Source organism: Panthera uncia, assembly GCF_023721935.1.
Source record: "Panthera uncia isolate 11264 chromosome A3 unlocalized genomic scaffold, Puncia_PCG_1.0 HiC_scaffold_11, whole genome shotgun sequence".
Lineage (NCBI taxonomy): Eukaryota > Metazoa > Chordata > Mammalia > Carnivora > Felidae > Panthera > Panthera uncia.
The window spans coordinates 14,917,392-14,930,296 of NW_026057578.1; the positions used below are offsets into that span (position 1 = coordinate 14,917,392).

Here is a 12,905-nt window from a genome sequence, read left to right on the forward strand (position 1 = left end):
AGGTCACGATCTCACGGTCCGTGAGTTCGAGCCCCTCGTCAGGCTCTGGGCTGATGGCTCAGAGCCTGGAGCCTGTTTCCGATTCTGTGTCTCCCTCTCTCTCTGTCCCTCCCCCGTTCATGCTCTGTCTCTCTCTGTCCCCAAAATAAATAAACGTTGAAAAAAAAAATCTCTTATGGTTTGTCTCTCTGTTTTTGTCTTATTTTTGCTTCCCTTCCCCTGTGTTCATCTGTTTTGTTTCTGAAATTCCACATATGAGTGAAATCATATGATACTGGTCTTTCTCTGACTGACTTATTTTGCTTAGCATAATACACTCTAGTTCTATCCACATTGTTACAAATGGCAAGATTTCATTCTTTTTGATGGGCGAGGAATATTCCATTTATATGTACGTTACATCCTCTTTATCCATTCACCAGTCGGTGGGCATTTGGGCTCTTTCCATACTTTGGCTGTTGTCGATAGTGCTGCTATAAACATTGGGGAGCAGGTGCCCCTTCGAAACAGCATTTTTGTATCCTTTGGATAAATACCTAGTAGTTCAATTCCTGGGTCATGGGGTAATTCTATTTTTAATTTTTTGAGGAACCTCCATACTGTTTTCCAGAGTGGCCGCACCAGTTTGCATTCCCACCAACAGTGCAAGAGGATTCCCCTTTCTCCACATCCTTGCCAACATCTGTTGTTGCCTGAGTTGTTAATGTTTGCCATTCTGACTGGTGTGAGGTGGTATCTCATTGTGGTTTTGATTTGTATTTCCCTGATGATGAGTGATGTTGAGCATCTTTTTGTGTGTCCGTTAGCCATCTGGAAGTCTTCTTTGGAAAAGTGTCTATTCATGCCTTTTAAGGCTGCTAGTTTTGAACAAGACCCAGATTAAGAAAAGATTCTGCAGCATGATCAGGGTATGTTGAAAGTTGCCTGCCAGTTGGGTCTTAGCACCTAGCCTATGCATTTTACTAAATGTGTCTCTGGTGGATTAAGATGCTGGATAGAACATTTGCATACTCAAGTAGGAGAATCACAGAACACATACTTGGAGTATTGAGGTGAAGCCTTGTCCTCTTCTGTTGACAAGTGCTTTCCATTTGAGAAGCATCTCTTTACTTGCTAGTGGACCCCAGTAAAAAAACTGAATGCCTGACCATGGGACATTGAGTCACTTTGAAACTGGAATTATCCATCACAAATTGGGAGCTATCTGACCTATGAAGTCTTAAAATGGGATGTGTATAGAGGCAGTCCATTGTCAAATAGAAATGGTATAAATGAGACTGGGCTTGATCAGATAATTTCTTCTGGAAATGAGCAACCTATGTAATCAGGTATTTGGGCTCCAAAGACCCACTGATATCTCCTCTTGCTTCATTCTTGCCTGCTGCCACTAAGTCTCCGACAGGGGCTCCCCTTTCCACACATGCATTCCCTAAGAAGTGGTGTCTTTTAATATCTGCCTATTTGGGTCCCTTGTACTTTCAAATCCCTTCCTTATGGTTTCTTAGGAACCAGAGAGACCTGATCTACCAGATATCAGCCTTGTGTTCTAGGCTAAGCCCCCTGCTCATATCTCATTTCCATACCATCTGTGTATGTCTTTGCCATTAACCTAAAATATAAAACTGTCAGTTATTTTTTACCAGCAAGAATAGGTTAACTTGGGAATAGCAGAGAATTGCAAATCAGGGCTAACAAGCTTCAACAGAAGAATAGGAAAGTCCAGAGAAGAAAGGAGAGGAAGGTTCTTTTATAGAGGAAAGTGGGAATTAACAGGGAGTTCCAACTAGAATGGCTTTTCATTGGTTGTGATAGTCTCTTATTGGGTGGGCTATTGCCAGGGGAGGAGGAAAACCTTTCGTCTTGCTGTGACAACAAAGCTAAGGTACTATCCACTTTCTGGGAACATTTCCTGTTGGGTCAGCAATTGATAACAAGTAGTGTGGTAGGAGCACTCCCCCTGGTGGCCTCCCAACTGAATTAATTTTCACATTGCATCTATGTGGATGCCAACACTACTAATCCAAATCTGCTGGATATGAGTGTTTTATTTCTCTGCTCACAGATTGTTTGAAATTTGTAGCATTCTCTATTTCCTCATTAGGCTGTGGCTATGGGTTATAGATTGATTTATTTGCTTTCCTTGTTGAGCTGTATTTTGTTTTGTTTTGTTTTGTTTTTAGGAAAAAGATCTTATAACACCTGATGGGATGAACTCTATTCTTCCCATTCTTACATGTGAGTAAATGAAGTTTCAGAGAAATGAGACGACTTACCTAAAGTCTTTCAGTCAGCAAGTGGTGGAGGTGAGTTTCAAATCTGTCTGATGAACCTAAGGTCTGTGAGTATGACACTATACAACTGTGAACTTCCAATCAATAATACATTGGCTCCTCTGAATGACATTCTGGATCATCTATGGTTCAGGGTCAGGATGAGGGAAAATGGGTTGACCCATATTCTGTTGGTGCAAGTATAACCCAAACATTATGAAGGGAGAATTGGCAACATTTATGCACAGATTAAATTGTGTGTATTTTCATTTCTTCTCACATTGGCTTTCCCAAGGAATAAAGAAATGCTCAAGGATTTAGTTATAAGAATGTAACTAATAATAGTGAAATGATTGCTTACAATAGGGAAAAACTGGAACAACCAAGATGTCAATAACTGGTGATTAATTGGCAGACCAATCCCTTAATCAATGAAGTTGTAGAAAATATTTAAGACTATGGGAAAATATTCATTATAAATGTTAAATTTTAAAATAGTCACAGGATTTTCCACTATAATTTTTCTACTTTTATTGTGATAAAATACACATAAATCTAACCATTTTTCTTTTTTTTTAATTTTCTTTTTTATTTTTTTAAAATTTACATCCAAATTAGCATATAGGGCAACAATGATTTCAGGAGTAGATTCCTTAGTGCCCCTTACCCATTTAGCCCATCCCCCTCCCACAACCCATCCAGTAACCCTCTGTTCGTTCTCCATATTTAAGAGTCTGTTATGTTTGTCCCCCTCACTGTTTTTACATTATTTTTACTTCCCTTCCCTTGTGTTCATCTGTTCTGTGTCTTAACGTCCTCATATGAGTGAAGTCATATGATACTTGTCTTTCTCTGACTAATTTCACTTAGCATATACCCTCCAGTTCCATCTATGTAGTTGCAAATGGCAAGATTTCATTCTTTTTGATTGGCGAGTAATACTCCATTGTGTATAGATACCACATCTTCTTTATCCATTCATCAGTTGATGGACATTTTGGCTCTTTCCATACTTTGGCTATTGTTGATAGCGCTGCTATAAACATTGGGGTGCATGCGCCCCTTCGAAACAGCACACCTGTATCCCTTGGATAAATACCTAGTAGTGCTATTGCTGGGTTGTAGGGTAGTTATATTTTTAACTTTTTGGGGAACCTCCATACTATTTTCCAGAGTGGCTGCACCAGCTTGCATTCCCACCAACAATGCAAAAGAGATCCTCTTTCTCTGCATCCTCGCCAACATCTGTTATTGCCTGAGTTGTTAATGTTAGCCATTCTGACAGGTGTAAGGTGGTATCTCATTGTGGTTTTGATTTGTATTTCCCTGGTGAGGAGTGAAGTTGAGCATTTTTTCATGTGTCGGTTGGCCATCTGGATGTCTTCTTGGAGAAGTGTCTATTCATGTCTTTTGCCCATTTTTTTCACTGGATTATTTGTTTTTTGGGTGTTGAGTTTGAGAATTTCTTTAAAGATTTTGAATACTAACCCTTTATCTGATATGTCATTTGCAAATATTTTTTCCCATTCCGTTGGTTGCCTTTTAGTTTTGCTGCTTGTTTCTTTTGCTGTGCAGAAGTTTTTTATTTTGATGAGGTCTCAGTAGTTCATTTTTGCTTTTGTTTCCCTTGCCTCTGGAGACGTGTTGAGTAAGATGTTGCTGCGGCCAAGATCAAAGAGGTTTTTGCCTGCTTTCTCCTCGAGGATTTTGATGGATTCCTGTCTTACATTTAGGTCTTTCATCCATTTTGAATTTATTTTTGTGTATGCTGTAAGAAAAGTGGTCCAGGTTCATTTTTCTGCATGTTGCCGCCCAGTTTTCCCAGCACCACTTGCTGAAGAGACTGTCTTTATTCCATTGGATATTCTTTCCTGCTTTGTCAAAGATTAGTTGGCCATACATTTGTGGGTCCATTTCTGGGTTCTCTATTCTGTTCCATTGATCTGAGTGTCTGTTTTTGTGCCAGTACCATACTGTCTTGATGATTACAGCTTTGTGATACAGCTTGAAGTCTGGGATTGTGATGCCTACTGCTTTGGTTTCCTTTTTCAAGATTGCTTTGGCTATTCGGGGTCGTTTCTGGTTCCATACAAATTTTAGGATCGTTTGTTCCAGCCCTGTGAAGAATGCTGGTGTTATTTGGAAAGGTATTGCATTGAATATGTAGATTGCTTTGGTTAGTATTGACATTTTAACAATATTTGTTCTTCCTATCCAGGAGCATGGAATCTTTTTCCATTTTTTTGTCTTCTTCAATTTCTTTTATAAGCTTTCTATAGTTTTCAGTGTAGAAAAAATTAAAGAAAAATATTTTTAATAGAAATTGAAAATAAAAATAAAATTTTTCCCCTTTCTGTATTCAAGAAAAAGAAATGAAACGACAAAGGGGGAAAAAAAGTGAATAGATGGACCTGCGAGCAGACTGAAATATGATTGAAATTACTTCGTTTTCCCTAGAAGTCAAACAATGAAGCGCTTTATTGTCTGTAAACTAAGCAGGTGGAGAGATTTGTGTTCCTGAAGAGCAAGGTTGGCCCAGTGGGTGGGGCTTAGCGTAATGGCTCCATTCTCCACTAGATGGCGCTGCTCAGCTTACTGGTGTGAATTGTTGTGGCGCCTGTAGGTGTGTACACGCATGCGTGGGAGCAGTGAAAATGGCGTCACCCAGCTACCCAGTCTCTAGTGTTGTAACTCTGTTCTGCCGGACCCCCAATTGCACACCGGTCCTTTGTCTCCAGCTTCCATCCACTCCCCGCTTTTACACAGTCCTGACCAAGTCCCAGGCAGCACCTCTCTCTGAGTTTTCTCTCAGATGTGGCCGTGTTTCCCGACCCCTTACTTCTGAAGGGCTGCGGCTTTGACCCATCCTGCCCCTCTGCAAAAGGGTCTCACCGAGCAGTGGCCGGGTGCCGGCGGCACCCAGGAACGTTGGCGGGACCGTGCTGCTGCCGAAGCCCAGAGACCGCGGCCGGGTGCCAGCCCGCCCCAGAAAGAGTTCACGCGATCGTGTAGCAGCAGCGCTTCAGGGATTATGGAAAATCACAACACGCGTCTGGCACCAGGCTTCACCCCCAGCGACCTTGTTCCAGCACCAGCGAATGTGGTTGTTCTCCCGGGTCCACTGGGGCACACAGCCTCTACCAGATGTCCTCCAGAGAGAGAAACCGCCTCTCCCCTGTGGCCTGAAGACCCCCGGACTTCGCTCTGCTCCTGGGGATTCACCCTTCTCACCAGAGCACCGCCAGGTATCGAGCTGCAGAGTTTCAGACTCTGCGCCCCCCCCCCCCCCGTTTATAGTCTTAATGGAATTTAAACCCTCTCCTTTCTCTTTTCTTCCTTTTTAGTTCAGTCCCTGCAGCTGTTTCCACTTCTCCACTTTCTCTCCAGCTGCTTTTGGGGGGGGTGCTTTCCCACATTCTCCCCCCCCCCCCATCTCCGTCCTCTCTCCACAAGCAAAAAACAGCTCCCTGCCCTCAGCGGCTTCTCTCTCCCCCAGTTCATCTCTCTGCGCCGCGTACCTGCTGAGTTCTGTGGTTCAGGTTGTGCAGATTGTTGTGTTAATCCTCAATTCAGTTTTCTAGGTGTGCAGAATGGTTTAGTGTTGATCTGGTTGTATTTCATGGATGCGAGACACACAAAAAACCTTCCATGGTGTTCCCAGGTTTTTTATATATGGCTTTAATTATGTTGAGGTGGTGTTCTATTCCTAGTTTGTTTTTATTATGAAAGGCTGTTGAGATTTGTTGAGTGATTTTTCTGCATCAGTTGAGATGATCATGTGTTTTTTTCCCTTCCATTCTTTTAATGTGGTATATTATGTCGATCATTTTTCATATATTAAAGTATTCTTGCATTTCAGGAATAAATTTAACTTGATCGTGAGTGATATATAATCCTTTTAGTACACTGCTTAATTCAGTCTGATATTATTTTGTTGAGGTCCAGAACTTCTCTTTGGTGGAGGTTTTTGCTGAGATTTTTGATTCAGTTTTTCAAATTAGTTATAGGTAAGGGACCTGGGTGGCTCAGTCGGTTGAGCATATGACTTTGGCTCAGGTCATGATCTTGAGGTTCGTGAATTTGAGCCCTGTGTTGGGCTCCGTGCTGACAGCTCAGAGCCTGGAGCCTGCTTTGGATTCTGTGTCTCCCTCTCTATCTGCCCCTCCCTCACTTGTGCTCAGTCTCTCTCTCTCAAGAGAAACTGGGGACTTGACCATCTGGCATACATGGCTCTAGACTCACTTCCTTTTAAATCTTGTACCTGGCACTTACTAGCTGTGTGGCCTTGGGCAAGTTGCTTAACTCTTCTGTGCCTCAGTTTCTGTATCTGTAAAATAAGAATAATAGTAGTACTAAACTCATAGTGTCATTGAAAGTATGTATTAATTAATACATGTTACATATCTGACACATAGTAAATTTGCTCTTAAACTGAATGATTCTCAACACTTCATTGGGCGAGTGTTTCATTTGTTTATTTAACAAACAAACATAGACTCTATGCCAGACTTTGGCTCTAAGTGCTTAACACATAATCACTCCTGGAGCCTTCACAACAACCTTATTGGTTGGAAAGTGCTATTATTATCCCCATTAGCAAATGAGGAAATTAGGGTGCAGAGAAGATTAGTGACTTGCCCAAGTAAGTGGAAGCTAGGATTTGGATCCAGATAAAGTCTGTGTGTGTGTGTGTGTGTGTGTGTGTGTGTGTGTGTACAAATGTATGTATTTATGAGAGTGGGCACAAGTAAGCGAGGGAGAGAGAGAGAGAGAGAGAGAGAGAGAGAAGTGGAGCTCACCCAAAGAGGGGCTTAAGTCTGTGTTTTAAATTTCTATGTTATGTGGACTTTTGCAAGCTCTCTTGGCAGATCTCTCTCTTCTCATCAGCACAAAAGTCACAAGACATTGGTGATAAAGTAATGTAGGCTGATCCTAGCAATGGAGAAATTAATATCAAAGATGGATGGGGCTTTACAAAAATCTTCAGATAGATGCTACAGAAAATTAGATACATAGATCCTCTCCCACCTCCACAATCACCCAGCCTTCCAGAAATGTGTGTGTTGGTGGAGTGCAGGAGGCTCCTGCAATTCCACAGTGATCTGCTTCTGTCTATGCTACCTGCAGCAAAAAGAAAGGAAAAAAGAAAGTACCACTTGAATAGGAATTCAGTCATAATGTTCTAAATGTACCCAACTTATGGCTTGGGGCAGAACTCCCAGATCTGTCACAGCCAGAACGATAATTACATTCTGAGTGTTTGAAATCTATTCTGCTCATCGTTGCCCTGTGCAGGGGCTCTGGTATTCCCAGAGACCAGGAGGAAGAGCCACCAGCTCTTGGAAGCTACCAGCTTCCAACTCGAACATCTTCAGAGGTAGGTAGAGGTCAGAGTCTTGGGGCTAGAATTGGGAACTTGCAAACACTTTTGTTTGTGGTTTGGTTGGATGAGTTCCCTGTCTAAATCATGCCTCCAGATCACGCCAACCCTATCCCTATATGGAAGAAATTATTGTCCTTTTTGTTCAAATGGAGAAACTAAGAGAGAGAAAGATGACGTGGATAGACACTGTGTCCCTTCATGCATGCTACCCTGACAAGGATACTATGTATTGATTATGTAATATTCCCACTGAGCATGTATAACCTGAGTCTAATCATAAGAAATTTCAGACAAAGCCCAAAATGAGGAATGTTCAACTAAAAGAAAAGTTTGGCTCTGTTATTCAAAAATTTCAGTGTTGTATAAGACAAAGGACATTACTGGGTGAATTTGTAAAATGGAATACTGATAGTAGCTTAGATAAGTGTATAAAAGTATATTTTGTCAATGTTAAATTTAATGAAATTGATAATTGTACTATGATCACTCACCAGAACTAATTCCAAATAGGTAAAATAGTTAAAAAAAAAAAAAGACCACAATAAAGTCAATGAGATCAATGTTTACTCTTCTGGAGAAGAAAAGAGAGTCTGAGCTTAATAATCACAATAGCGGCCATTTGTTTTGTGCATTCCATGTGCCAGACCCTATGCGTGGTACTTTCTATACTCAACATTTGCAATGTGGATTATAATATCACCTCCATGTTACAGGTAGGGAAACTGAGGCTCTGAGAAGTTAGGTGGTAGGCCAATTTCAAAATTTCAATTAAGCTCAATGCGTTGGGGTCAGGTTTCAAGCCCAGGTCTCTCTGATTCCAATGCGCATGTTTTGTTCTCTGTCTTATATGATATTGACAGTCTTCAGTGTGGTAACAAGTGGGAGGGAATTTCCCTTTTATGGTGAGACAAGATGAGGATCCTATTTGCAGAATAAACCAATTTTAATGGAGAAGAAAACTGGCAACAACTATGTAGGGTTCGTAATAGGCAGTACCCTTTACTCAGGACTTCTGGAGCTAGACATTTGTGCTCTGAAGCTAATACTGGATTTAACTGAATTTCAGTTGCAATATTCCTACTGACACTTTTTCCTAATGCAGAGAAATTTTCAGATATTACAAATTTTCAGATACCTTATGATCAATGGGGAAGTATGAATGCTATATGTAACTAGAATATTGGGAAAATATTCACAGAGAGTGTTATTGATAGTATGGTGAAAAGCTTGTCCTTTGTGTCATTTAAATTTATTTATAAAAGCTACTTTTTTTCCTTACCTCCCTGTGAGACCTTGGGTGTAGAACTTGACTTTTCTATACTTTAGAATATATAAAAAGAGTCTGAGCCCATGCAATAGTCAAAATACTAAAATTGAAATTGTGGCTTCCCCCACACCAAGAAACCTGCAACTGGGGAAGAGAGTGGACAGTTTCCTCTTCTCCTGCAGCTGGCTAAGTGCCATTTTGGAGGTGGGAGGAGGGAGAGGAGGAGATGGGGTCAGGATGGTTCTTTCTGGCAGGGAGGATTGTACCTTTGTGCTCTGTGCTTTCCGGGCTTAGTATTGCTTAAAGTTTACTCCATTGTGGGTGGTTTCAAGGGTTCTTTGAGTTTTCCCCCTACCCCAACTGATGCAAGTTTCTCACCTGTGGTTCTCTTGATATGGCGGAATCTACCTCCTTTCTGATACCTTTCCCAGGCCCTAGGCATCTGGCTACTCACTTTCTACTTCTTTATGCTGAGGTTCCCTGGCCTTCCCAGGCAGCCTGCCTGACATGAAGCTAGTGCAAACCTACACTGGCTTTCTTCCATATGTTGCCTTATCAAATGCCATAGCACAAGCTGTAGTCTCTTGCTTGTGGCCATAGGTCATTTCAGCCAGTGTCCTACCCTTTGTTTCTCTGTTGTGACTCAGACACCTGCTACTATGTCTCCACAAAACCTTGGGGGTGCATAAAAAGCTCTATGGGAGGTATTCTCAAAGCCTTTCTGGTGACTCGGAATTAAAAGAGCACAGCAGTTGGGGCACCTGGGTGACTCCCTCAGTTAAGTGTCTGACTCTTGATTTCAGATCAGGTCATGATCTCATGGTTCTTGATTTTGAGCCCTGCATTGGGCTCTGTGCTGACAGTGCGAAGCCTGCTTAAGATTCTCTCTCCTTCCCTTTCTCTCTCTGCCCCCTCATCTCTCTCTCTCTTTCTCTCAAGGTAAATCAACTTTAAAAAAGAAAATAAAAGAGCCCAGAATTCTTTAAAAATGAGGGAGAAAAATGGCCCAAAAGTGGTTGGTGACTCTTAAAACTCTGACTTTTTTAAAGGTAGAAAATGACTAGGAATTTGACATATTTTTTTGCAGGTGATTTTTGAGCACATCTTCTTGAAAGTACAAGTTGATTGGTCTCACATGCTCACTTTAGGGTCTCTCTGAAGGTCTTGGCCAAAACTTTAATTTTAATACCAAGATATATAAATAAATAATATATACATATATATCATATATATCATATATCATATATATATAAATAAAAAGTCAAGCCAGATAGCCTGATTTCAGCTTTATGTGCACATATAAAGGAATAACATACACCAATATAGTGGGGTTACTAGAAATATTTCATTGTCTTCTTTGCATTTTTTTATGTTTTAAGAATTTTGTAAGCTGGATCTAAATTATCTTCTAATCAGGGGAAGGCAGCACATTTTTAAAAACACATTTTCAAAATAATTTTTTTTTTTTTGCAAAAGGAAGGCATGAAATGTGAGATGGAGAGAAACCTTTTAGCAAAGCCAATGTTCAGTGTGCCTTTTGCCGAGTGGGTAGAGGCAAGGAGGAATGAGTAGACAAAGAATAAAGAAATTCTATGAGCACGTCTTCTTGCTTCACAACTCTGTTTATACTTCTTGGTCTCCAGCAGCAACTGGAAAGGGGAAAAACATCCTGACAGTATATATTCAGACACATACGGTCAGCATCATGAAGCTCTGGACGCCTCAACTCATGACATTCCTCTGTATGGTGCTACCGTCTGTGCTGGGAGTGATAAAAGAAAAACACAACTGTAGGTGACTAGGCTGGGCTGGGGAGTCAAAGGGGCAGGGGGTACTCTGCTTGTTCCTGGATAAGTGAAGGGGTATTGTGTCTGGCACATCTGACTCAGGACTCAGGACCTTCCCTGGAACACCTAGTGGAGATTCAGAGACTTTCTTACGCACAGAATCCAAGAAGTGTCCAAGTTGAGGTCCTTTGATGCTTCCTCTCCAACCTTGAAACTGGCAATGGGTACCTGTCACCTTTTATGTACATTCCATATGTTATAAGGATATAATATTTTCCCATGTCAGGCTACCATAACTTTTTGTACTTCCAGAAGCTCTGTGTCTTAGCTTGTGTGTACTTTAATGAGTCCCATATGGGGATTTCTTAATATATACACTTAATTTCAGTGGCAGGATCTTTTTGAATATGAAAAGATAGAGAAGAGACATGAGATGGGGCCCTAGTGGGGCAAAGTTGGGGGCCATGTGATGAGAAAATGGAATCAGTCGAGGGTACCAAGAAAATTGAGTGAGAGAGAATTTGGTGAGAAGCTGTTCTTAAAGGTGGAGTCAGCAAGGAAGAGGAGAAAAAGGGAAAGAATCTGTTCCCTACTCTCCCTGGTCTGGCTTCCCACACTAGGAATTAAGTATGGTAATAAGGCTAGAGGCTACCTTGGGCCCCTCCTATTACAGAAATGTAGATTTTATAGGATGACACATGAACATGGGGAGTATGAGGAGTCCTGTCTCCAGGATGCTTGATGAGGGCCCAGAGGTCTGTGGGAGCAGAGAAGGCAGAGATCTGTGAAGACACAATGAGGAAGCTCAGCAGGGGGATTTTCTCATAAGGCAGATGGATAGTCAGGTGGGGCTTGGTGGGGCTTTGATTCTAGGAGGGGCCGTTAAGCTCATGAAGGACTTCTCTTCCCACCTTGGCTATGTAGCCCCTGTGAGCCTCTTCCCATCTCATCTCAATTACAGGGGCTGAAATGTTACTTGAGGAGTGCTGGGGACAGCCAAATGTCCTTGAATGCACCAAGAAGTGTTCTGGAACCTTTAAATGTATAAACAAAAATCACACATGCTGCTGGACCTATTGTGGAAACATCTGCTGGAAAAATAAAGTGAGTTGGGAGGTGTGTTTGGGCATGGATCTTCACTGATTCTCAGATGCTGTTATTCATAAACAGAAGGCCGAAGCACCCTAAATCCTAGGCACAAAAATAGTGGAAGACAATGTACCCTAAACCTGGACAGCAGTTCACCGGCAAATAAACCAAGATACCAGGCTGGGGCATATTGTTCATTATATAATCAATGCCTATGTTGTTCTCATTATATTGCTCAATGGTTTGCTCTTTTCCTGATTTTTGTCCAAATTTCTAACCATTGCCTCTAGAGTCAGACCTTTCTATGAGCCCTTTTGGCTCAGCCAGGCCCCAAATCTCTATGTTTCTCTGTTCAATGAACCAAACCCACCTCCCCACCTCAGAAGTGGACTTTTTCTTGTTACAAAAAGTACTCCTGTCCCAGGGTCTGCCATAGATGGGTAATATTAAGCTTGGGAATGAATGATTGTTCCTCAGAGTTCCCTAACCTCTGAGTGTATAACCTTTCTGTCTTACAGGAAATCTTTGAAAGACGTCTAAAACCCTAATCTCCCAGCTGGACACCAGTCTGTTCTCACTGAGGGCTGGGCAGGAGCAAATCCTTGACAAATAAACTCATTTATCAACAGTGGCTTTTAGCTTTTTCAACTCCATTTCACTACTTTTTTTTTTAACTTTATTTTTTATTTTTAAAAATTTACATCCAAATTAGTTAGCATATAGTGAAGCAATGATTTCAGGAGTAGATTCCTTAATGCCCCTTACCCATTTAGCCCACCGCCCCAACAGATCTCAATGCCTGGCCTCCCTGGGCCCTCTCCATTGTCTGCAGCCAGGAACCTGTATCCCTTGTAAGTCATGGCTTGGGTGAAGCTACCCCCCATAGAATCTACACTCTGAGAACTCAGCAAAGTCTGAGACATCCCGCAGACCCTCTCACTCCCCAGGATTTGCAGGGTCCAGAGAAGAAGATGACCTGTCACTTGTCCCCCTCTCTCCTGTGCCTGTCACTGTGTCCAGGACCCCTGCTCCTTCCCAGAAAATACCACTTGCACTATTTCCCTTCCACTGCCACCATCCTGGTCCCTCTGATGAGAACTTCGACTTGA

General features: G+C 41.8%; 1 protein-coding gene across 1 annotated transcript; it reads left to right on the forward strand.

Moving 5' to 3' along the window:
• Positions 1-4,633: 4,633 nt before the first annotated feature.
• Positions 4,634-12,427, forward strand: WFDC11 (WAP four-disulfide core domain 11). Its single transcript, XM_049650685.1, has 4 exons — positions 4,634-5,515; positions 10,564-10,710; positions 11,669-11,811; positions 12,315-12,427. Exons 1-4 carry the CDS (start codon positions 5,302-5,304, stop codon positions 12,342-12,344), a joined length of 534 nt encoding a protein of 177 aa, XP_049506642.1. The 5' UTR covers positions 4,634-5,301; the 3' UTR covers positions 12,345-12,427.
• Positions 12,428-12,905: the final 478 nt, after the last annotated feature.

Bases quoted from the DNA above. Each gene is read 5' to 3' on its own strand.
- WFDC11 (XM_049650685.1), top strand. From the start codon at position 5,302: ATGGAAAATCACAACACGCGTCTGGCACCAGGCTTCACCCCCAGCGAC. The intron at 10,711-11,668 runs GTAGGTGACTAG...TCTCAATTACAG, and splicing joins GATAAAAGAAAAACACAACT to GGGCTGAAATGTTACTTGAG. The intron at 11,812-12,314 runs GTGAGTTGGGAG...TCTGTCTTACAG, and splicing joins ACATCTGCTGGAAAAATAAA to GAAATCTTTGAAAGACGTCT.